Source organism: Sinocyclocheilus grahami, unplaced genomic scaffold (assembly GCF_001515645.1).
Source record: "Sinocyclocheilus grahami isolate Dianchi unplaced genomic scaffold, SAMN03320097.WGS_v1.1 scaffold768.1, whole genome shotgun sequence".
In the NCBI taxonomy this organism is placed as follows: domain Eukaryota; kingdom Metazoa; phylum Chordata; class Actinopteri; order Cypriniformes; family Cyprinidae; genus Sinocyclocheilus; species Sinocyclocheilus grahami.
The window spans coordinates 453,089-477,697 of record NW_015505947.1 but is presented as its reverse complement, the minus strand read 5'-3'; the positions used below and the strand labels follow the sequence as shown (position 1 = coordinate 477,697).

Here is a 24,609-nt window from a genome sequence, read left to right as displayed (position 1 = left end):
CCAAACAAAGTAGTTTCGCTTTTACAATGAAACACACAGCGCCTTCATGACATGGCGGCGGAAACAACAATACTACAGTGAGAATAAAAGTTAAGCCTTCTTTCTTTGTGTGAACATTTGGGCGGCGTTATGCAAACCTTCCCAGATAGTGAGGTAGATATGTGGGGGCGTGTTAGAACGAGCCGTTTTAGGTAGGTGAGGCTGACTCTTAACTTTTATAAAGAATATCTCTTTGGATTTGAGACTTTAGTCTTTGCAACTTTACAGATCTTCTTTATGCACCAAGAGCTTGTAACACTCCAAAGAGAAAGGAAAAATTTAAATCGCATCATATGACCCCTTTAACGTTAAAGTTTCTTTAACACACACACACACGTTTCCATGTTTTATGGGGACATTACATAGACGTAATGGTTTTTTATACTGTACAAATTTGATTTTCTATCCCTTACACTAAGCATACCCTAAACCTACTCCTCACAAAACTTTCTGCTATTTTAGATTTTCAAAAAAGATCATTCTGTATGATTTGTAAGCTTATTTCCTCATTGGGACCAATAAATAAATAAATGCCCCCACAATTTGTATTCTGTAATTTACATTTCAGACATTGCCATTTCTCTGGCCACATGCAGTCCTCATGCTTCCTCATGCTATGGCATGTTCGTGCAGGTGATCAGGGACTCTGGGCATCTTCTGGTATTTTTCGGAGTCAGTAGAAAGGTCTCTTTATTTCTATATGAGTTATGCCTATAACTCTGAGACCTAAATTGTCTGCCGCCTGTAAAGCGTTAGTGTCTTAGGACTGTTCAACAGGTGCATGTGCAATACTTGTACTTATATTTTGATTGTTCTTTAATAGGCTATACAATATCTTGGAAAAATGGACGTTTCTTTTTTGTCTTTTGTTTTTACTATGGGCGGCCAAAAGACGAATATTCGAGTTTTCTACCCGACTGTAGGCTATCCAAAATGTTGTTTCAGCAATATGTTCAGGTAGTGCCAGGTTTCCTTTTTTTTCATATTCAAAAATGTATCAAAAGCTTTTTGATATCTCATACAGTTTTCATATAGCCTACTAATGGTCAGAAGACGTTTTTATTCAGTGACTTACAAATCACAATCTAGTGCTGTAAGAACACCAGCTTTTTATTTTTAAATGTTTCATTTATTTATTATTTTTTTCTGACGAAAAAGATGCTATTTGCATTTTCAAGGAATCCAGCACGGATGACACGCCTCATATTAACGGACAGTTATATTATCCAAAGGCTGTCCTCTAATGTAGGCGGAGTTTGAGAGAACTCTACATTTAAGAGGCAAACATCTATTAATTCCAGCACCGTGTGAGAACGTTGCAAGGGGACACGGTAGGTCTTGTATTTCCATAATTCGTTTCAGACGCCCGTTGTACGTTTTCAAACAGCATGGTAGTTATGTGCAAAAGTGCTTTGCTCATTGTGTTTCATTTTTACGCGTCACTCGTTGCTATAGTAGATTTTTTTTTCCTACAATGAACTTAGTTCATTTATTGTTAATAAACTGTAAAAGAGAATTAAATGGAATGATGAATTTAATTAATTAATTTTTATCTAAACCGTTTAACTCTGTTGACAGATCGGTAACTTGGACCCCTCGGATCCACGGACTGGTCATTCACTTTAAACCGTTTACAAATCCACCTGTTCATTTAACATTTAAGAGTAAGTTGAATTGAAGTGCATCCTCTCTCTTTCTTTTACTTCAGAAGAGGTTTATTGTTTCTGAAATTAATTTGAGCATTATTCTCAGTTAGAAATAGCAACTAAAAATTAATCAGCGACTAAAAAACAAAACAAGTTAAAGTAGCCTACCACATTCACAGTGCCCACTTTTTGTGCAATAGAAGCTTAGGGGCTAAAACCAGTCTATCAGTCACAATGTGGCTTGGCATTCATAAGAGGGATTTCCTTTAGTCAAGAAAAGGGAAGAAAACAGCACACTTTTAATTGACTGGTCCCCTTGGTGTGCCCTCAGTCAGAAATAAGAAAATAAGATACTCACCAACTGTATAACAATATTTATTTTGCTGGATTTGAACAACTTTTTCTCAAACATTTATAACCCTGAGTTTCAGTTATTGTTTCTGGGGTCACCGTAGTTTCTCTGGTAAGCTTTTGCTTCAAATGTCTAGATGTGGAGGAAGTGGTACACAAATTAAAATCATATACTTGCACTGTTATAGCTCAACAAAAGAGGATACAGTGATTTATACATCTGAAAAGGTTTGTTAAATTGTGACCCTGCGTCTTAGACGTGAAGGTCTGATGGGTTACAGTATTCCAAATGAATGAAAGTTTGTATTTGCATTTTCTGCTTAAACACATCAGACACTTTTCACATTTCAAATCTGTTACTTTTAAAACTTTTAACTCTCTCATTCCATCCAGATGTTGAAAGTGACATTCGGCCTCGCTCTGGTGACTCTGGTTGCTTGCTCGCAGTACCCCAACAATGAAGTCTGTGAGGCAGGCCAGACATGCTGCCAGGATCCCACTGGAGAGTTCAGCTGCTGCCCTTTCCATCACGTGAGCAACTAAACTAGTGACAGATACATAAAGACAGTTTCAGTTCAGAGTATTAGTGCCAGCTACTCTTCTATAAACATAATAAAGGTTGTAGAAAGTAGATTAGACAAGACGAGAAGGTAAATTGTACACTGATATGGAAGACAGTGTTCTGCGGTCACTCGTTTTTTATGCTCTGTCAGATATAGCACCCTTTTTTTAGACACATTCACACTGTCAGCTCATGTAATAAGGGTTATGATAAGGCACTCGTATAGTATCAACATGCAAATTGCTCTTTGATGACTTTGCTATTCAAAGAGCTCAAAGAAATGAAGCTGTATTCAGGAGGTTGTGTGTCAAATATCCAGCTTCAATATTGCTCAACAAACGGTTTACAGTATGTTTGTGTGTATGATCAGCTCATACGTGTGTATAATTATTTGTGTGTGTGTGTAGGGAGAGTGTTGTGAGGACCACCTGCACTGTTGTCCTGAAGGCATGCTGTGCAGTGTTGTAAACTCCACGTGTATAAACGCCACACATACACTGTCATTTGTGGAGAGGATACCGGCTAAACGGACAGACCTTCCCAAAGTGAGAAATTATAAAAAAGATTCTAAATAATAGTACTCGAAGCTGTTTGTTATGTTATAAAGAGATAGTTCACCCAAAAATGAAAATTCTGTAATCATTTACCCACCCTTCATTTTGTTCCAAATCTGAAAGTAGATATTTTGAAGAATGTTGGTAACCAAACCAACGTGGTAGCCATTGAGTATTTTTTTCCATACTATGGAAAATTAGGGTGAGTGAATGATGACAGAATTTTCATTTATGGTGAACTGTCCCTTTAATAATCCTCGTTCCTCAGTCGCTCAGAATGATTCCCTCATTACCTGCAAGTGAAGATGACACCACCTGTCCTGATGGCTCATTCTGTCCTGCTGAGTTCTCCTGTCTTCTGATGGCTTCATCATATGGGTGTTGTCCCGTAGCACAGGTAAGTTACATTATCACAGGAATATGGGCCCAAACCACCAGCTTCTTGTCCATGACATGGTGTATTGAATGGCCTGTCACCTGGTCACAAAAGAAGCGTGGTGTTGCTAAAACATAGACCCTTTGAGATATATTCTTTTCTAGACTTTTTTTTTTGTTATAAGAATATATACTATGTTCTTCTCTTTTTCAGGGCCTTGTGTGCTCAGACGGGAAACACTGCTGCCCAAAAGACCATGAATGCAGTGCAGACAGCAGTTTGTGTGTCAAACTAAAAGGTATGGAAGAGACTGAAGGAATGAAGGTGGACTAGAGACTTTTCATGATTAAATCATCCTTTATTTAAAGGAGATCCCATATAAATGTATTACGGGTTTACAGTAGTATGAGTAACTGTATTCATTAGGATAGGATATAAGTGTGGTTCACGGTGTTGTCCTGTGATTGTTCTTAGAACCAGTCAAGACTGTTCTTTGTGGAAATGGGACCTCAGAATGTCCCGTGGACACCACATGTTGTGAGACAGACGATGGTCCGTGGGCATGCTGCCCCATGCCAAAGGTAGCGGAACAGTTCACATACAGTAATATATGCAGAGACATGCTGACACTGAGTTCTCAGTTCAGAAAATTAAGCTGTTTTTTCAGTCGGAGAAACATATTTAAATAAATATGCATTTTTGAAACTGAATTTCTTCTATATTTTGAATATTTATGCATTTATTTGAGAGAGAGAGAAAAAAAATTAAATAAATATATGTATATATATAAGCCTCCCTGTCACTTTTGATCATATTCAAGAATCCTTGCTGAATAAAATGATTAATTTCTTAATTTGTTTATGAATGTTTTCACTTGCATTCCTTTCTCTGTCATTTGTGTTTTCTGTAGGCTGTATGTTGTGATGATAAAATCCACTGTTGTCCAGAGGACAGTGTCTGTGATGTTGAAGGCTCCAAATGTGTGTCCACCAATCAGGAGCTGCCTATGTGGGCCAAGTTCCCTGCTCGTCTTAGAGCTGAATGGGAAGATCACAAACGTAGGCTATTGTCCGAGAGAGTTATTAATTTTCTGATAACCTCCACTGATATAATTCAGCATTTTCATTTCTTTGTCCTTATTCTTCAAAAGCTGCAGAAATGAGGGCTGAAGCTGAACTCACTACAACCAGACAAATCACTACTGCTGGCATACAAATGACTACATTGGCTGGTGCACTCCCAGAGAGTATGTGCAAATTTGTACATGGCAATACATACATGTTTTTTATGTGCACATAAATAATAACACTTCTCAAATGGTTTCTGTTATTGCCTTCTGTACATTCAGTCTCTGATGTTCCCTGCAATGACACTGCGGCCTGTCCAGATGGAACCAAATGCTGTAAGACTCAAGAAGGAGGATGGGCCTGCTGTCCTCTACCAGAGGTAAATCGCCTCACCTGATCTATTACTTTCGCAGAATCAATGCATTGCACCCCATGGACAATTAGCTCAGCCATTACATCTCTCCAAGAACGTCTCTCTACAGTTTGCACTAGGGATGCTTGGGAATCCACAGAATAATTTTTTATTTTATTTTTGGTGTTGTTGCCTTTTATTATGATAGAACAGTATGTAGACAGGAAGCAAAGTGGGAGAGAGAGGGGGATGGGATCAGAAAAGGTCCAAGAGCCGGGACACCCGAAGCACAACAGTGCTATATGCACCACAAGGTCCACAGGAAATATAAGAAAAAAACTTATGTAGGTTGTAAAAGTAAAAATAATATATTTTTTTCATTTATTTGTTTTAAAGGTTATACATCTAACGCAAATATATATTTTAGATCAAATTTAAATAATTTGACCATATACATGTCTGTTCTAAAGTTTGTAATTTTTTTTGACAGATTTATCTTTTGCTCACCAGTGCTACATTTATGTATTAAAAAACACAATTTGAGATATTGTAAAATATTATTACAATTTAAAATAACTTATTTCTATTTTCATATATTATAAAATGTAAATTCTTCCTATGATGACAAAGCTGAATTTTCAGCAGTCATTACTCCAGCCTTCAGTGTCACATGATCCTTTAGAAATCATTCTAATATGCTGATTTGGTGCACAAGAATCATTTCTTATTATTATCAATGTTGAAAACAGCTGTGCTGCTTAATATTTTAGTGGAAATGTGATACTTTTTTCAGAATTCTTTGATGAATATAAAGTTGAAAAGAACAGCATTTATTTGAAACAAATCTTTTGTGACATTATGAATGTGTTTACTGTGACTTTTGAACTTTTGATTGAACGTTTGATTGAATTTAATGCATCTTTGATCAATAAAAGTATTAATTTCCTAAAATATCTTATTGACCCCAAACTTGCAAATGATAGTGTAAATTTAACATATTAAGCATTTTTGTTTCCATAATATTATACTTAAGAGTTTTTATCCCCAAACAGTTTAAATAGTTCTTTATATATTTTTATATTTTAGGATGGTGGTCCCTCACAGGGGGACATCACGGTGGGGTGGGTGGAGGGGGGTTTGTAAAGTACCATGGTAATGCTTAGAAATACCATGATAGATATGGTAATCATCCAGCACCATGAAACTGTACTGTTTTTTTGTAAGTATTAAAATTTTGTGCACAAGGTTAAAGGAGCATCTTCATTTTGTTCTGTAGTCCGTGTGTTGTGAAGACTTCACCCACTGCTGTCCTCATGGTAAGACATGTAACGTTGCTCTTGGGACTTGTGAGGACCCTTCATATTCTGGTGTGCCCTGGGTGGAACAGGTGCCTGTGCAGCCAGTCATCAGTCAGAATATTATTGACACACAAAGTAAGTCAACAAACCCCCCAAAGCACTGAAACCAAACACACAGGTACACATTTAACATAAAACTCTGTGTACTTTCTGTACATTCAGTCTCTGATGTTCCCTGCAATGACACTGCGGCCTGTCCAGATGGAACCACATGCTGTAAGACTAAAGAAGGAGGATGGGCCTGCTGTCCTCTAGCACAGGTAAGTCACCCACTGACAATAGCCAATCCTGATGCAGAGTTGTGTTTTGAGTTAAGTTAAAGGTGTATGTTCATTTTCTCTGTAGGCCGTGTGTTGTGATGACTTCATCCACTGCTGTCCTCATGGTACGACATGTAACGTTGCTGCCGGGTCATGTGACGAGTCTTCAGGCTCTGAGCCCTGGTTGGAGAAGCTGCCCGTTAAACCAATCAGCAATCAGAATGTGGCTGTTACACAAGGTAGTTCAAAGCACTGAATCCAGTGCACACAGACACAGAATAATACCATTTTATTTGTTCTTAAACTGGTTTGTTCTTTTCTAGTGTTTTCAGTGCATTCAAATGTTTCCTGTGATGACACCGCATCCTGTCCAGATGGAAACACATGCTGTAAGACTCAAGAAGGAGGATGGGCCTGCTGTCCTCTACCAGAGGTAAATGACCTGATTGATTAAAGGAATAATTCTGTTAAACTTTCTTTCTTCTGTGGAACACAAAAGAATATCTTTTGATAAGATAACTCAATTTTCTCTGTAGGCCGTGTGTTGTGATGACTTTATCCACTGCTGTTCTCATGGTACGACGTGTAACGTTGCTGCCGGGTCATGTGACGAGTCTTCGGGCTCTAAGCCTTGGCTGGAGAAGGTGCCTGCTCTCCCTAGAGCAGGTCAAAGGTCACCTGGGAACGTGAACTGCGACTCTAGCCACGTTTGTCCTGACTCCAACACTTGCTGTGAGAACACCGATGGAGACTGGAGCTGCTGTCCTTTGCCTGAGGTACAGTATATCTCAGAGGAGAAATACTTCTATCTAATCTTGCATGAGTAACCAAATGAGAAAATACACACTGCGCTTACAACTTTGAATTTTTATTACTCTTGGTGATATCCCTCAGTCCCTCTTTCACAATGATGTTCTTCAAGTGCTCAGCAAACTGTGTAAGACCTATTTTCAGCGAATTACCCTATGGCTCGAAAATTTGGGGTCGGTAGGGTTTTTTATTGCCTTTAAAAGAAGTCTCTTTTACTCACTAAGGATGCCTTTATTTGATCAAAAATAAGAAAAACAGTACTATTGTTAAATATTAATACAATTTTAAATAACTGCTTATTTTATTTTAATATACTTTAAATATCAATGTTGAAAACATTTGTGCTACTTAATATTTTTCTGGAAACCATGATCCATTTTTTTAAAGGATCCTTTGATGAATAGAAAGTCCAAAAAAACAGCTTTTATTTGATACAAAAAATTTTAGTAACAGTATACATTTATTTACTGCCACTTTTGGTAAATTTAATGCATCCTTGCTGAATAGAATTTATTTAATTTCTTTTAAAAAATTAATTTGACCCCAAACTTTTAAACAGTAGTGTATGTAATTAAGTTGATTTTTTCCTTAAATATTTTTTTTAAACATAAACCTCATTACTTTTATATTAGATTTATTAAAAACTCAAGATTGCCCATAAGTGTTCAACTTGAACCTTTTTCTCATTTTTTCTCAGGCTGTATGTTGCACAGATGGTGAACACTGCTGTCCGGCTAACTATAAGTGTGATGTGACCAGGGTGTCTTGCATCAAGGGAGATGTGGTGATCCCCTGGTACAATAAAATTTATGCTCAAAGCACACCGGCTCCAAGCTTGGATCTCGATGCTGTTAAGTGCGACGAGCAGTCAAGTTGCTCTGCAGATTCAACCTGCTGTTATCTGTCCACGGGAGAAAGGGGCTGCTGCCCTCTTCCTGAGGTAAGAATATGTGTATGTGGACTGGCGACAGAAAATCTATTCACGTTCAGTATTTCATTTCATATGCATCTTATATGCCATAGGCTGTTTGCTGCCCAGACCGGGAGCACTGCTGTCCCAAAGGCTACAAGTGTGATCTACGTAGACGCTCCTGCATTAAAACCACCTGGCTGCATGTGGAAATAGTCCCACTTGCCCACATTGGTGGCCAAACACTACAGTCGAGTGTCTCAGAAAAGGACATTCAATGTGGAGCTGGATATAGTTGCAAAGACAGTGAGACCTGTTGTCTAACTTCCCAGTCCACCTGGGGCTGTTGCCCATCTCCAAAGGTAATGCATTAAACCTTAAAACAATAGTTCACCCAAAAATTACAAATTTGTTCTCAATTACTCAACTTTATATCATACTTGAGAAGATAAAAATACTTATTTTCAGAGTATATATCTGGAATTAATTTAGTTATTTTATTATTATTTTACACATAAACACAGCAATAAATAAATAAAAATGCCCATGTAGTAAAAATAAAATGAAAATAGGTTTCATTAACTCTCAAGTGTATCTTGTTTAAGGATGTCTAAATATTTAATGGAAAACACGAATAAAAACATTTTTGCAACCAAAAGGCAAGCACTTAAGGTGAAGTATTAAACCTTAAATGGATAGAAAGGAAAAAATGTGTCATCATTTACTCACATCCATGTTGGTCCAAACTTTCTTTCAGCTGTGGAACACAAAAGAAGACATTTTTTGTGTCTGTATTTTTTTTATCCATACAATAAAAACCATTGGGGTGTTTTAAAACAATAATGTTGTTTTAAAACACCAATGACTTTCTTTATATGCACACAAACAGTGGAAACATTCTTTAGAATATCTTTTTTAATTGTACATGTTTGGAACAACAGTAGGGTGAGCACATTATGACCGAATTTACATTTCTGAGTGAACTATCACTTTAAATCTTACATGTAACGGTATATGCTCAAAGTTAAAATTCATTTAAAGAACGTAATGGTTTAAAGATGTTCCAGTGCATAATAGCTGCATCAGAGAATGAATTTCCTTTGAATATATTAATGGAAATGGCCACACTGTCTTGTGATCTCAGTTCTATTGACTTTTCTGTAAATTCAAATGGCAGTCAAATTGTAAATGTTTATCTTAGTCAAGTTCCTATTTTTGTCCTTGTCCTTTCCCTTACTCCTCTCTTTCCTTTGTTATTGCTCTCTCTGAAGGCGGAGTGCTGTGATGATATGAAACACTGCTGCCCTGCTGGATACAAATGTGGCGAGGGTGGAATTTGTACTTCAGACTTAAGCTTTGACTGGAAGAGCTGGAAAAACTGGAGGGTGTTCTTCTCCAAAAAGAAACGAGCTAGTACTCTGTAAAAAAACAACAACAACAAAACACCTGTGTTGTTCCCACTCAGTGGCGTAAATGGCCAACACTCCCTAAAGTGTCATATTTTTAAAAATGTTACATTTATCAAAGTACTAATCAGAAACAGCCAGACATTTTTATTTGCAGGAGAAAGTTTCATTAGGGCTGAATGTGATGGTTATTATCTGTTCCCATTGTCTATCAGTAATACCAACTACATATTATCCACTGAGCCATTTTACACTCTACATTTACTCTTATACTGTCCATTTTAAGAATGGGTCATTATAAGTGTACACTGTTCATAATTTTTGATGGTTTCCAGTGTTTTGGTTACTGCTCAGTTTATCTGAAGAATAAGTTGACTATGGAATGATGAAAAGATGAAACATATTGAAGCATAGAGGATAGTGGCTGGATTTAATTCACACATCTATCATTATAACTTGCCATGTACAAATATCACAGGCCTCTATGGTTTACAGGTTACATTCTTTCAGACTTGACATAACATGATCTTGTGTCTTGTGATTATGACCACATTGCCCTGGACAAGGAAACATAATAAATTGATCTCTTCAGATAACAAACATCACCTTTTCTGTGTAACGTCCTTATTGCAGCTCTTTACCATTAGTTGTGTAATTGTCGTCTTTATTGATTTAAGTGTTTGTTTTTATCAGTTATATTGACTGAGCGTTGTAACAGATAACTAAAAGTTTTCTTTGGTAAAAATGTGACCAATCTGAAACCGTGAGTTAAAGAGAGATAAAAGAAAATTGTCTGTCTTTTGAACCTTCTTTTCACTTTCAAATTGATCCAAATTCAAATGTATTACATTTATTTAAAATTCATATAGATTTATTACAATTGTTAGAAAAGTAATATTTATTTTGTATTTCATAAAAATATATAATAATTACAAATAGGTACGCAGAATTTGTTTCCCCCCAAAATGAAGGTATGTTAATTAATTGTGTATGTAAGAAAGTCGAAATTTTAGGTGCTGTGACTGATCAACCAATTTTTCACAATTTATTTAATGTTTCACATCACCTTTTGCAAGGAATGTAATTTTTAAAAGTAAAAATAATACATTTAGTTTTTTGTGTAATGTGTCTGTAAAAAAATAGCTTGTAGGCCATAACTTGCTGGGGAAAGAAAGAAAGAAAGAAAGAAAGACCACCCTAAGCTTATTTGTTTGTCTCACCCATAGACTGTAAAAAAGATGGACAACGAGTCTCTGGTCTCCACTTGCTGGCCCAGATAGTCACGCAGTGTGAGCGATCCGACGAGTTTGAAAATCGTGCAGTGTGAACTCGGCATAAGAAGACAGAAAATGTCTTTGGAAAAATATTATTGGAAGTGTAATTTGATTGTTTGTTTAGTTTGTCTCGGGTCCCATTACATTACATGGAGAGGGCGGGGTTTATGACCTGTACTGCAGCAATCGAGATGCTTTGGCTTCACTTTTTAGGACTCGTGCGGCACACTTGGTCTCACCTGGTTAGAGACAAGAGCAGTGAACCAGAAAACGAGGCTGATTTATATGTGTGTGTGTATATATATATACAGTTATAAATTATTTATTTATTTATTTTTGCATAGTAAGAAAGAACCATAGACTGTATAAAAACAACCCGGAAAATACAGAAATGGAGTTTATAAAAACTTGAACGTCAGCCACAGGCAGAGGGCAGCAGAACAGATAACAGAACAGATAACTGTTGCTGCAGTTAGGATCTACCAAATCCCTCTGGGGTGCGTTTCCCAAAAGCAAAACTAATAGTTTACCAATAGAATTCAATGGAACTTGCAACCATAGTTATCTAACAATGCTTTTGAGAAACCCCTGGTCGATGGTGCTAATAAAAATCTCTGCTGGGACAAAACATTCCAAGGGTGTGTTTGGCACGCAGTCCAACCCACTGACACTTAGGGCGTTGCAATAAAACAAACACAGAAAGAATTGAAGGAAGCGTAAATATGGACAGAAACCCTCAACAAACTGTAAAGCCGTCGATTTCACTGTGCGTTTCTCTGACGTCATTACGCACTAACGTAAACATCCTGCCCACACATTCGTTGATACATAGAACATATTGATAGAACGCACGATTGTTGGAACTGTGGTGCGTTGGTTCCATATTATCTCAAGATCTTAGTCGTTTCGATTACGTAGCAATGTTTTCTGAAGGTATTACACAGCGCTGCACCTGCTAAAGCGGTGGTTGCGTATATTCTGAATTCACGTTAAAACAATTGCGCATCAATTAAGTTGGACGAGGTTGTTTTCAGTAAAAGGACAGCCAGGCTGTCTACCTCAGCTACCAATCACATGTCGACGGAGGATCTGTCCACTTCCGACAGCGAAGCTGCCTTCGCGGGAGCCGGGGAGCGCTGGGCGCCCGTGGGAGCCGTGGCCAACCCGGAGGATGAGCAGTGGAAGAGAGGCACGCAGGCTGGTTCTGTGTCGTCTAGCGATGCAGACTTGGTATGCAGGTTGAGGAAGCTGGAGGGCGAGCAGGGGCAGTTGAATTCATCGCTCCTCGCGTTAACGTCTCACTTCGCTCAAGTGCAGTTTCGGCTGAAACAGATTGTCCACGCGCAGAGCGACGAGAAAGAGAGGATGCTGCTGGAGCTGGAAGAGTTTGCCTTCAAAGGATGCCCTCATGTTATAGGCTGCAGGACACAGGATGCTCAGATGCTGGAAAACTCTGTGAGTTTCATTGTTTTCTGTCGTAGTGATTCTCTACCCTGCAGAAAAACCAAAACATAGTAAACCAACCCAAGATCTCCCAAGACCCAGAACCAGCTGGCAATCCAGCTAAATACCAGCCTGGCCACACTGGGGTCCAGCTAAACCAGCATAAGTTAGCTTGGTCAAGCTAGAACCAGCTAAGACCAGCAAACAGGCTTAGTCCCCCCCACCCCCAGCAGTTATGGTAACACCTGCAGATCTCAAATATGACTCAAAACAAGTGCTTTGTAGGAGAATGGCATGAACCCATTTCAAATACATGTAATATACAGCAGGGCTTTTCAATCTTTTAGACACCACAGGCCCTTAATATATGATCATCCTTGTGTGAGGGATCCCATCCTAAAATGTAAAATACATTTACATAATCTCTTGTATAAAGACCCAAATTACACTGTGTGCACAAATTATTATTATAAATTTGTCTAAGTTATTATTTGGGAAAATATTTATTTTCTATTAAGTTACATTATTTAAAACAAAATCTACTCATTATAGTACTGCACTGTTATATTTATTATTTATTTACCTATTTTGCTCAGTTTTGATCTATTATAATCTAGTTTTTAGTTTATTTATTTATTGTAATCTTTACTTTTTATTAATTATATATATTTTACACTGTTTTTCTAAACTTTTCAGTGGACCCCAGTTTGAAAACCTCTGATCTACAGTGTCATCAGTGTTATTTTGTTTTCAATAAGCCTGCTTCAATAGTTCCTGTAACAATATGCACCTGTGATACACCCACACATAATAACACAAACCCCCTTTCATTCACACGTGATCAGCCTATACAATATCCCTGTGATGCCCTCAGGAATCAGCATTCAATTTGTCTGCATCTCTCTTGTTAAAAGGCATGTTTTTGTGTCATTCAAGTAACTAATCAACCCCCTCTTAAAAATAATCAACACAGTATTGTGATAAAAATCACAGTAAACACTATTCAAGGAACATCTCTTTCCCTGTATTTTTTCCTGCTGGAGTATCTTGTTACTGCCATTAAAATGCATTCCTTTCCTCTTATTTCCTCCTCTGCACTCTTTGCTTGCAGGATGAATTGGTGAGTACTATGAATATGACCCTTGTGCAGTCTTTCTTTAAACTTAAGTGTTTACTTGAAGTATTCCTGATATATATCAAGTTCATACTTGATTTGGTTTTGTTCGGTCTCTTTTTCTTTTTTGTATTAATCAGTTACATTTTTGTTCCCCAGAGACTATTACATGTAAAATCTTTACAAGATTATAGTCAAACTATAACCATGTTGTGTGTATAGCAATGTCTATTCTGAATTGCTTTGCATTTCTGGATAAGCAAAGCTAAACCAAATGAAGCAAACTAATTAAAAGCTCATTATCCTTCATCAGAGGAGCATATGCAAATATGTTCAGCTAGCTACAGTGTAAACATTGTTGATATTTTAAGTTTGACTTTAGGTTTTTAAAGTTTGTTTGATTGTGTGTTTGTGCTTTTATAATATGCAGAGTGAAAGAGAGAAGAGGGAACGCTTGGAAGCTCAGAGAAAGAAGCAGAAGGAGCTGATTCTCCAGCTGAAGACTCAACTTGACGACCTGGAACGCTTCGCCTACCAGGAGGGCAGCTATGACTCACTACCTCAGTCTGTGGTCATGGAGAGACAGAGGGTACATGTGATAATACACTCTCATATTGTTGACATCATTCTGAAAGTCATTTAAAGATGTAATGGTCTGTGAAGTGATTACCCTTAAAACCATTGTTGGGGCATTTTATTTAGTGTCTGTCCACCTCAATACTGTAGGTGATCATTGATGAGCTGATTAAGAAGCTGGATGTGAATCTGAATGAAGACATTGGGAACCTCACTCCAGAGGAGCTCCGACAGAGAGTTGACGCCGCTATAGCTCAGATAGTCAACCCGGCTCGAGTCAAAGAGCAGCTGGTGGAGCAGCTCAAGACCCAAATCAGAGACCTGGAGATGTTCATTAACTTCATACAGGGTGAGGAGGTCTGCTTATGGGTCAATGATGTGATGGTCGTTTTTGTCATATTTATGCAAATATACACCAACATTCAAAAGTGTGGATTCTGTAAGATTTTTTTTGATGTTTTTGAAAAAAAGTATTTTATGATCACCAAAGGCTGCATTTATTTGATCAAATACAGTAAATGTGATGTTATTACAATTGAACAATGACTGTTTTTTAATTCTATTTTAAAATGTAATTTATTCCTGTGATGTCAAAGCTGAATTGCAGCATTACCCCAGTCTTTAGTCAAGTCTTATGTATTGAATAGCACTTTATACGATACAGATTGTTTCAAAGCAGCTTCACCGCAGATAATGGTGTCATTATCCAGCTTAATTCAGATTCAATGTTGAATCAATTCAGTTTAATAACAGTGTCAGTGTTGCAAAATGCATCGATTATGAAACGACTCAGCTGTTTGTGTTCTTATTTGATAGTGTCTGTACAGTCAGATCAGTTTCTGAATATTAATTCACATGATCCTTCAGAAATCATTCTTAAATGCTGATTTGGTGCTCTGGAAACATGTATTATTATTTACAGATTATTCTTCTGATTATTATTAACAGCTGTGCTGCTTTATATTTTTTGTGGAAACCGATGCATTTTATTTCAGGATTCTTTATTAAATAGTGAGTTTTTTTTTATCAATTTAATGTATCTTTGCTGAATAAAAGTGTTAGTATAATTTAAAAAAAAATATATATTTTTATAAAAATCTTACTAACCCCAAACTTTTGAACAGTAGTGGTTATCATTGAGCTTTATGCCACTATCTGCAGAGCCCACTGTACTAGTTTCCTGTGCATAATATCTAATCTGTTACCTTTGAGTTTGATGTGCCTATGTGGAGCAACATAAATACATTTAGATTACCATCCTGATCTTGCTCCTCTCAGATGAAGTGGGGAACCCTCTGTTAAATGATGGTGTGAAGAGCCAGCAGGCCCATGCTGCCGGACCAAACACTGGAGCCACTGGAGGGATGAAGCGAGGTAATTATACTTCACTTCATAATACCTTTTTTATTGGAATTTACAGCTAAGACTTGAAACTTTAAATCCCTTCTCTCTGTCCAAAGTGGATCCCGAACAGGCCCAGAGGATGCGGGAAACCGGGCTTCAGCTGATCCAGAAAGCCTTAGCGGTGCTGCAGATCTTTGCACTGAGTCAGTTCGGTTGCGCCGCGGGCCACGTGCCCCGGAATGTATGGTCTCAGGGTGGCGAGGCTCAAGATTACGGCCCCCTGCTGCAGAAACTTGAAGGAGCCGTGGAGCTCGTCCGTCTGCAAGCCTCCCGCCAGCAGCCCAACTCTCAGGAGGAACACGTGGTCAGCTACTCTGCCTGCCTGTCGCCTGGAGGACCTTGGGATGAACTTACCGCTTCTGTGCGTAAAGAACTGGCCTTGGCACTCCGGGACCTGCTGGCCCACGGACTGTACGCTCCTTCCCAGGGTATGAGCCTAGTCCTTGCCCCCATTTCCTGCCTGCTGCCCTTCAGCTCTTCTCCCCAGACCCTGCATCCCTGGGAACTTTTTGTCAAGTACTATCATTCCAAAAACGGCCAGGCGTTTGTGGAATCGCCCGCTCGACAGCTCTCTCAATCCTTCAGTTTGCCTGTAGGGGACGGTCCTGTCACGGTCACGCCCAAGCAGTCTCTGTTATGGGCCATCCATACAGTTCTCAAAGAGCATGGACGATTCAAGCGTAGTGCGGACTCTGAGTTTAAGGCCTTAGTGTGCATGGCGCTCAATGAGCAGAGGCTTGTGTCCTGGCTCAACCTGCTGTGTAAGTCTGGGACACTCATCCACTCACACTACCAGCCCTGGAGCTACATGGCCCAAACAGGCTTTGAAGGTGCCCTGCGCATCCTGGGCCGCCTCAGCCATCTCAAATTCAGCCTTCCTGTAGATTTGGCTGTCAGGCAGCTTAAAAATATCAAAGATGCTTTCTAAACAAAAGAAATGTATGGGCATTTTGGCAGGTTGAGGAAAAAAGGGAACCCTCATAATCTCAAAAATTATGATTAAAAAAAAAAACACTAATTACAATATAACACTAATATATAGCTTAACACATGTTTAAATCAAATTAAAAGATACTCCCAAATCAACAAGTCCACTGGAATTAAAAAATTGGAAATGAATCAACTTGTGCACTTTCTTGAGACTCTATGTTGCTGTTGGGTCTTGTCTCTAAACTGAAGAGGATGATGAAGAAGTCAGGTTTTAATATGCTGCATTGGTCACAACTAAAAGGAAATGTGCTCAGTTTAGTGACCCTGAGCGTGTAACTGCCGCCACCTTACCTTTGAGCTTGTTAAGCTTTTACCAAAATCAACCACATTACTCTATGTAGAAATATGATTTATTACTTGAAATCCTTTATGTGCTCAGTTTAGTGACCCTGAGCGTGTAACTGCCGCCACCTTACCTTTGAGCTTGTTAAGCTTTTACCAAAATCAACAACATTATGTAGAAATATGATTTATTACTTGAAATCCTTTTAAGGGCCATTGCGTATGTTTGAGATGCACTACTATATAGTTACAAAACAGTGACATAATGGTTTAATTGCATTTTTTGTTCTAAACCTATGTAGCCAAGTGCACTCATTTTCTGAGCTTGCACTACATTGGTTCAAAGTTAAATCAAAAGATCTTTTTAATTTAAGACTGGTTTCCATTTGCATTATTAAGGGTCATTACATTTCAAACACTGAGATATAGTGCATATAATGTCTGGGTCTTTGCTGCTCTGTGTGTTTGTATCGCTTTCTGAGGAGACCATGCATGCTGGTGAGACCTCACTTAGGTCAATCAACACACACTCAGGTCATTCTGAACAAACAAAGACATGCTTATTGGTGTTTGTAAATCACTTCTCTCCTCTAACTCCTTTCCACAGCCATTTGACACCTTAAAAATTATTGTAGAAAACTGCATCTTGTGGTAGTGCTGCTCATTCGTTGCTACAGAAGCACAGCAAGTGAACTGAATTAAATGGAGGTCATTCAGCACATTTGCTGAATATGAGTCTGGTATGCTGTGCATCGGCACTGACTGAATTATTTATGACCTGTTATGCTATGCCAGCGTTCAGAGGCTCTTCTTGAATACCTGCTATTTCCATGTCTTGTCAATCCTTGTTTACTGCTCTGAAATATTGAATGTACAATCCTTGAAATTGTATTCTGCTACTGTACCCGTTGTGACTCCAGATTTCTCATTCCTTAAACCACCCTGAATACTGATTTACTGAAACCTTCATCCAGTAAGAAGGGGCTGTTTGTTACCACATCATGGAAATGGATTCAGCATTCAGTGTATTTCTCTGCACCATTAGAATATGAAGGAATGGTTGTGATGCATTTATTAGCCCTTATTTAATGTAGTTACTTTCCCACTTGCTTTTTAAAAAAAATATTATCAACCTGAATACATGCTTGGCCTCTTTTGATGTCTGTTTGTGTGTTTTGTCCTATCATATCTATTTAAGAAATTATTATTGTCTTTGTACCTCTTCTTGGAAAGAATAAGACTTTCAGTTATTTCAATAGTGATTTCAAATCAGTGTCAGCAACATTCCTTTTTATAAAATTTGTGCCATCATTTTTGGATGTAATGATGGTCTCACTTCAGTGATTTCATGGATTAAATGTATTGTATGGACTATGAATCTGATGCAGTCATATTTTCTCCAGTCATTTTCTCACTTCTCATCAGCTCTTTTTTTAAACAATGTAATTGAATATATTTATGATTTACAGAATAGTTTTAGTCATTATAGTAACAGTTTGATATGATCTCATGTTAGTCAGAATTTAACTGAGAAATGTCTTCTATCAAATTGAACTGCGTTTCAGTTTTTGGACTTCTGAAAACTGTAGAACTGTAAATTGAACGTAAACTCAAGGAATTAGAATTACAAGAAATTCCCATTTAAATTCTGAATTTGAATTGAGGTAGCACGATGTAGAACTCTAAATTGAGTTTAAAATGAAGTAGCTATAATTAGAAGAAAATGAGAAGAAAATCACAAAAGCATACAAGTGTATTTTTTCAATTATTATTATCATTATAATTGAATTTTTATTATAAATAGCCCACACACTTTATCATACACATGAGGTATTTCCAGAATCAAATAATTACAGTAAAACAATTCAATTTATACAATAATTAAAGTTTTCTGAAAATATTATGATGGGCATTTTGTGGTGCATTGAGAAACACTTTTGTTATGTTTATATATATATATATATATATGTATATGTCTTTTTTGAAGTTGTCCGAATTGAAACTAAATCACTGAATGTATTTTCCTGTCATTTTAAATCAACATCTTCGCACAAACGAACTAAGTTACAAGGAAGGCATTTCTTATTTGTTTGGCCAAACCTGAGTCTACACGTGACCGCATATGTGAAACTTATATGTGTTTCGTACAGACTCTGCAGTAGAGGGGTACTTTTTTTTACGTTTTATTTTTATTTATTTATTTTTTTTGTAGAGGGGTACATTCTACTTTATCAAAGTCTACTGAAGAAATCGACGGAAATACGTCACTGGCCGTCGGTGTCAAGGGTCACGCTCGCTCTTTCTACTTCCTTTCCCGTTATCGTCGGCCATTGAGCACCATCAGTAAGTTTCATACACGAGAACATAATCCATGAACATCGATAAAGAAATAAGAACCGCGGGCTTCCTTTCATGTTACTTACAGAGCGAATACCCCTGACGATCATCTAAAGTGTGTATTGTCTGAATATGTCGCCAGCTTTGAAAGATGATGGGTTTAGAATTCGCTCCGTCTCTGTCTGATAGCGACATGAAAGCTTAACTGTCCGTCAGTGATGGCTGAGGAGATGCGTTTATTATTGCACGTGTGCAAGAAACATTAATATGTGAATAAAGATCAAATAAAGTTCCGTTGTGGAAGGGCTAGGATATTCCGACTTGTTAATACAGCTGTATAATTACCAGTTAGCATAGTGCTACGCCTAGATCGATCTTGTTTTATAAACGTGCTGCCCAGAAGAAACAACCGGCATTTATTGCATCTTTTTAACTATGACAAGTTATTTTATTGCGTTATTATAATTTTTCTTATTGTAAGATGTTTGGCTACATTAAGAGCTTGTATTGTGCTACTTGTTTTGTATTCTGGTTTTGCTTTTGGTGCTAATGAAATGTACACACACATGTTTTTCAGCGATGGGCAAGTTTATGAAACCTGGTAAGGTGGTGATGGTCCTGGCTGGACGGTATGCCGGACGCAAGGCTGTGATTGTCAAGGTACTTTTAATGTTTCACAGTATCAAGGAAAAGATGTTTGAGTATACCGCGTTGAGAGTTTGTATATTGACAGTGTTGTGCTCTGTTTCTCCTGGCAGAACATTGATGATGGCACCTCAGACCGTCCTTACAGCCATGCTCTGGTCGCAGGCATCGATCGTTATCCTCGTAAAGTCACAACAACCATGGGCAAGAAGAAGATAGCCAAGAGGTCCAAGATCAAGGCCTTTGTGAAGGTGTTCAACTACAACCATCTGATGCCAACCAGGTATGCAGACCCTGAACAGTCAGAGTGACGTCTGTGCACAAATTCATTCAGGTTCTCTATTGGTATTGACTAATGTTTTCAGAGTAACACTTGCTGTCTATTGACTCAAGTCCTCTTATTCTCACCAAGGCTGCATTTATTTGATCAAAAATACAGTAAAAATGGCAATATTGTGAAATGCTGCTAAAATTTAAAAGAACTGTTTACTATTGTAATTTTTAAATAGTTTATTCCTATGATGGTAAATTTTAATTTTCAGCAGCCATGTCTTCAATGTCACATGATCCTGTTCAAGAAACATTTCTTGTTAATTTTGGGAATAGTTGTGCTGATTTTTTAAATTTTTTTATTCTTCAATGAATGGAAAGTAAGCAGCATTTATTTGAAAACAGACATCTTTTGTAATATTATGAAGGTTGATTTGATCAATTGAGAACATGGAGAATAAAATCACTTTTCCAAAGAAAGCCCTGCTGACCCTTAAAGGAACACTCCACTAGTTTTGAAAATAGGCACATGTTGAGTTTTACCGTTTTCGAATCCAATCAGCCGATCTCCGGGTCTGGCGGTAGCACTTTTAGCTGTAGCTTAGCATAGATCATTGAATCTGATTAGACCGTTAGCTAGGGATGTAATGATTCACTCAAGTCACATTCGATTAACGAAATCTCTACAAAATGAGATTTAAGACAAATTATAAATGAAATGTGTCCTTTTATTATTGCTTGGACAAAATGCGGCACATTTCTTTGTGAAATTGAAATCTAACACTATAATAATATACTAATATAGCACTTGCATATTGTTGCTCTTTTGTTGGTTTTGATTGTTTCTATTGTCCTCATTTGTAAGTCGCTTTGGATAAAAGCGTTTGCTAAATGACAAAATGTTAATATAATGTAAACAACAAAACTACATTGAAATTTTAAAACAAGCCCCAAATTAGGGCTGGACAATAATTCTATTAATATGTATCGCGATATAATTTTTTTCAATAACGGTGATATGATTTTTAAACACATTTCCGATGTATCGATATACATTACCAGTTTCCCATACATTGATTTATTTGTGGCGTTTGACTTCGTGAATAAACATGAGCACTGCACTTTTCAAAACCATAACACGGCGCGGGTGTTTTACATGAATGCATCTCTGAAGGGAATTGACTGTCTTCAGAAAAGTTTCGATGGCATTTTCATTTGATTGGCCAAGTTCCTTGATGATTACGTCGGAATGAGAGTATAGTTCCTAGCCATATCGGCCTAGAAAATGTTTCGTCGGTCTTAGTACACGATGTAACTACAGAAGAGTCAAGTTTTAAATAGGAAAAATATAGGAACTCTTTGGTTATTTTTGAGCGAGATGCTAACGGTCTAATCAGATTCAATGATCTATGCTAAGCTACAGCTAAAAGTGCTACCGCCAGACTCGGAGATCGGCTGAATGGATTCGAAAATGGTAAACTCAACTGTTTAACTCCAGGGGAGTTGGAAAATTAGCATATTTTCAAAAATAATGGTGTGTTCCTTTTACTTTTGAACAGTAGTGGATATAGACAACTTTTGATGACTGATTCAGATTGAATTATGGTTATACTTGTCTAATTGGTGTACTATATAATTCCACATCCTTTATGATACCCAGAGTCACATACAGATTTGTTGATGTGGTGCTTTCTTGATGAAACTTAAGCAGTTGCAAATACTAATTAATAGATATATCTCGGGTGTACCTATATTGATTTTTATTGTTATAAATTTAGGGTTTAATTTGACCACTTTAAAATCAGCAGGATTTAATTATGTACACTTGTCTAATCAGTGCATCATCTTTCCTCAGATACTCTGTTGACATTCCTCTGGACAAAACTGTTGTCAACAAGGATGTGTTCAGAGATCCTGCTCTGAAGCGCAAAGCCAGGAGAGAGGCCAAGGTTAAGTTTGAGGAGAGGTATGTTTTTGTCACCAGATCTCAACTACTTAATTTTACAATTAAATTGTATGTTATTGATTAATGCTTACATGTTATGTTAAGAGCTAGATTAAAACTTTATTTTAGTGTAGTCCTAAATTTAGTGAAGTCCTAAATTTGATGCAGAAAAAAAGTGTTGTGGCAAGTTTACTCATTCTTTCTGGTTTTAGTTTCTGTTCAGAGATGACTGTAGGAACAGTTTGATCTTGTTGGGCACTGGACATTGTTTTCTTTGATACACTCAATATGATAAGCATGTATTGTCCTACATGTGGTGATACATTGATGATAGTGAATGTTTTCTTTTATAGGTACAAGACGGGCAAGAACAAATGGTTCTTCCAGAAGCTCAGATTCTAAGCTTTCATTGTTTTCGTAAATAAATCTGTAAAAATCTCAGTTGAAACTAATAATACTGGCGAAACAGATTTGGTAAACGGCAGTGCTTATTTGTATTTGTGCTCCTGAAAGCATCAAAAGTTTCTATTTACAACGTGTTTTGCACCGTTGAGCATCATAGCCAGTCACACACAGACATATCTGTTGATTTCTTGAACACCTCGGATTGGCCATTGTGTTCAATTTTTGCAGCTTATTAATAGTAATGTAGTTAAGTTTAGGTATTGGGTAGGATTAAGGATGTAGAATATGGTCATGCAGAATGTGCTATATACAGTAAGTACTAATAAACAGCCAATATGTTAACAATAGTATGTGAAAAGCACCCTCAAACGAAATCAAGAGCACCCTCAGTTGAAACTAATAATACTGGCGAAACAGATTTGGTAAACGGCAGTGCTTATTTGTATTTGTGCTCCTGAAAGCATCAAAAGTTTCTATTTACAACGTGGTTTGCACCGTTGAGCATCATAGCCAGTCACACACAGACATATCTGTTGATTTCTTGAACAACTCTGATTGGCCATTGTGTTCAATGGATCAGAATTCACTCACCCCTCAAAACGCCGGATGTTTTTCCTGCACATTCATGAATCCCCTTATTGTAACAAAGTGTAGACATAGACACGATGCAAATAAGAGATTTATGGTGCAGTGTAGAGAGTTTCATTGATTATTATAATGGAACTTTGTGAGATCACGATGAACTGAAGCGAGTGAGTTTTTCAACTTCCTTTCTTTTGAGTTAACAGCACGTTTTGTTCTTTGTTTTTGAATTTTGGCTGACGGTTTCTTGGCTTAAAGATAGCAGTCATACCATTTTCAGGCATATTATTATTTGATCTAAAATGCCTGCAATGTTGTTCAGTAAAATATTCTGGTGTTAATTAGAAGATAAGGAGAAAAAAAAAATGAGAAATTATGGTTAGACATTAAGGGACTATTACTACATACATTGTCTATAACCAAAGTTAAGATTGTCATGATTTAGTAAGGTCTACAAATTTGTCACTGATTATTTTTTTAAAGTGGATATGATAGTTTTTTTCAACAAATGTAATTTCACCCCATGTATCAACAACCATGTTTTTATGTATATGCAGTTTTATTTGTATTGCATCATCTGTTAGTTGTTGTGTTTGATGATGGTTTCAATGAATGGATGTGAAGTAGTGAGACGAGAGCTGTTTGGGGTTTGTTTTGCAGCTCTAGAGATGATGGACTGCACTTCAACTGTTATTCTGGAGTCTCATAACACACATGAGATGGATTGAGATGTTTGAGCTGATCAAAATTACAGCACTGCAGCATAAGACTATGACGAGTTATTAACAGCAGCCTCCTGTACTTCATAAATGCATCATGGCAACATGAAAATCGACTTCTGAGTTCACAGATGAATATCTGCTCTGTTGATCTTTTAGTTAGTTGCATATGGATTTTCCTTTCTGTGTCAGTAGCCTAAAGCTGTGATTTGCTTTAGCGTTTAAATTTTTTTTTTAGGTTTGTAGGAGCCAGTTTGTAGGTAACACCAGTTTAATGATTAAAATTCTCCAGTCCACAAGTCTTTTTGGGTTTTCTCTCTACTAGTATGCTGCTATCTCCATATGTCTTGTGTATGACTTTGTGTAACATAAAAGAAGAGATTTTGAAGTATGTTTATGAGTAAACGGTTTTGATTCTTTTTTTAAATTTTATTTAATAAGCCAATGGGAACCAAAACTGGTTACCAATATTCTTTAAAATATCTTCTTTTATGTACAACAGAAAAAAGAAAGTCATAAATGAGGGTAAGCAAATGATGACAGAATTTTAATTTTTGAATGAACTATCAATTAAAGTTTCCTAGCTACCCAGAACCCTTGACACTGAACATATTGCATGCTGAATGCTTCCAAACTGCACTCTTTGTGTCGGTCAAAGTCTCACGCTGAATTGTTTCTTGTAAAGTAGTTTACTGGCTTCTGCACGACTAGTATAGGGTACGGGGAGGGTGAGTGCAGTAGACCCAGTAGATATGCAGTAGATATGCAGTAGACCCAGGGCCGGATTTACCTTTTTTCGTGACATAGGCTAAACAAATTTTTGGGCCCCCCTTCCCTATTAATATAATAGGCCTAATATTACCACCACCCAAGCAAACAAAAATATTTCTTAATCGGTGAAACCGTTACAGTGTTTTCTATTGCAGTGAGCG

The 24,609-nt window shown here is 37.3% G+C and overlaps 3 protein-coding genes across 5 annotated transcripts; all 3 read left to right on the top strand.

Annotated features, from left to right (window-relative positions):
* The first annotated feature begins 1,347 nt into the window (after positions 1-1,347).
* Positions 1,348-10,291, top strand: LOC107561360 (granulins-like). 2 transcript variants are annotated; one of them, XM_016245789.1, is made up of 18 exons: positions 1,348-1,370; positions 1,618-1,703; positions 2,430-2,567; positions 3,006-3,143; positions 3,421-3,549; positions 3,742-3,826; positions 4,003-4,109; positions 4,439-4,586; positions 4,679-4,774; positions 4,877-4,974; positions 6,224-6,380; positions 6,468-6,565; positions 6,651-6,804; positions 6,889-6,998; positions 7,102-7,341; positions 8,073-8,315; positions 8,399-8,647; positions 9,557-10,291. In XM_016245789.1, exons 3-18 carry the CDS (start codon positions 2,430-2,432, stop codon positions 9,707-9,709), a joined length of 2,343 nt encoding a protein of 780 aa, XP_016101275.1. In that variant the 5' UTR covers positions 1,348-1,370; positions 1,618-1,703; the 3' UTR covers positions 9,710-10,291. The 2 variants fall into 2 exon arrangements, with proteins under 2 accessions (XP_016101275.1, XP_016101276.1); XM_016245790.1 differs by lacking the exons at positions 6,224-6,380; positions 6,468-6,565.
* Positions 10,292-11,587: 1,296 nt separating this feature from the next.
* On the top strand, positions 11,588-16,856 carry LOC107561358 (RUN domain-containing protein 1-like). Of its 2 annotated transcripts, XM_016245787.1 has the most exons (6): positions 11,588-12,420; positions 13,520-13,528; positions 13,953-14,111; positions 14,249-14,447; positions 15,377-15,472; positions 15,559-16,856. In XM_016245787.1, exons 1-6 carry the CDS (start codon positions 12,040-12,042, stop codon positions 16,428-16,430), a joined length of 1,716 nt encoding a protein of 571 aa, XP_016101273.1. In that variant the 5' UTR covers positions 11,588-12,039; the 3' UTR covers positions 16,431-16,856. The 2 variants fall into 2 exon arrangements, with proteins under 2 accessions (XP_016101273.1, XP_016101274.1); XM_016245788.1 differs by lacking the exon at positions 13,520-13,528.
* Positions 16,857-19,024: 2,168 nt separating this feature from the next.
* Positions 19,025-22,412, top strand: LOC107561348 (60S ribosomal protein L27). The gene is made up of 5 exons (XM_016245775.1): positions 19,025-19,117; positions 19,689-19,771; positions 19,870-20,039; positions 21,882-21,992; positions 22,325-22,412. The coding sequence occupies exons 2-5, from the start codon at positions 19,691-19,693 to the stop codon at positions 22,371-22,373; spliced, it is 411 nt and encodes a 136-aa protein (XP_016101261.1). The 5' UTR covers positions 19,025-19,117; positions 19,689-19,690; the 3' UTR covers positions 22,374-22,412.
* Positions 22,413-24,609: the final 2,197 nt, after the last annotated feature.

Coding starts and splice junctions, on each gene's coding strand:
- LOC107561360 (XM_016245789.1), top strand. CDS start 2,430: ATGTTGAAAGTGACATTCGGCCTCGCTCTGGTGACTCTGGTTGCTTGC. Junction 4,110..4,438: donor CATGCTGCCCCATGCCAAAG/GTAGCGGAACAG, acceptor TGTTTTCTGTAG/GCTGTATGTTGTGATGATAA. Junction 4,587..4,678: donor TGAATGGGAAGATCACAAAC/GTAGGCTATTGT, acceptor ATTCTTCAAAAG/CTGCAGAAATGAGGGCTGAA.
- LOC107561358 (XM_016245787.1), top strand. CDS start 12,040: ATGTCGACGGAGGATCTGTCCACTTCCGACAGCGAAGCTGCCTTCGCG. Junction 14,112..14,248: donor TGGTCATGGAGAGACAGAGG/GTACATGTGATA, acceptor TCAATACTGTAG/GTGATCATTGATGAGCTGAT. Junction 14,448..15,376: donor GTTCATTAACTTCATACAGG/GTGAGGAGGTCT, acceptor TGCTCCTCTCAG/ATGAAGTGGGGAACCCTCTG.
- LOC107561348 (XM_016245775.1), top strand. CDS start 19,691: ATGGGCAAGTTTATGAAACCTGGTAAGGTGGTGATGGTCCTGGCTGGA. Junction 19,772..19,869: donor GCAAGGCTGTGATTGTCAAG/GTACTTTTAATG, acceptor TTCTCCTGGCAG/AACATTGATGATGGCACCTC. Junction 20,040..21,881: donor AACCATCTGATGCCAACCAG/GTATGCAGACCC, acceptor ATCTTTCCTCAG/ATACTCTGTTGACATTCCTC.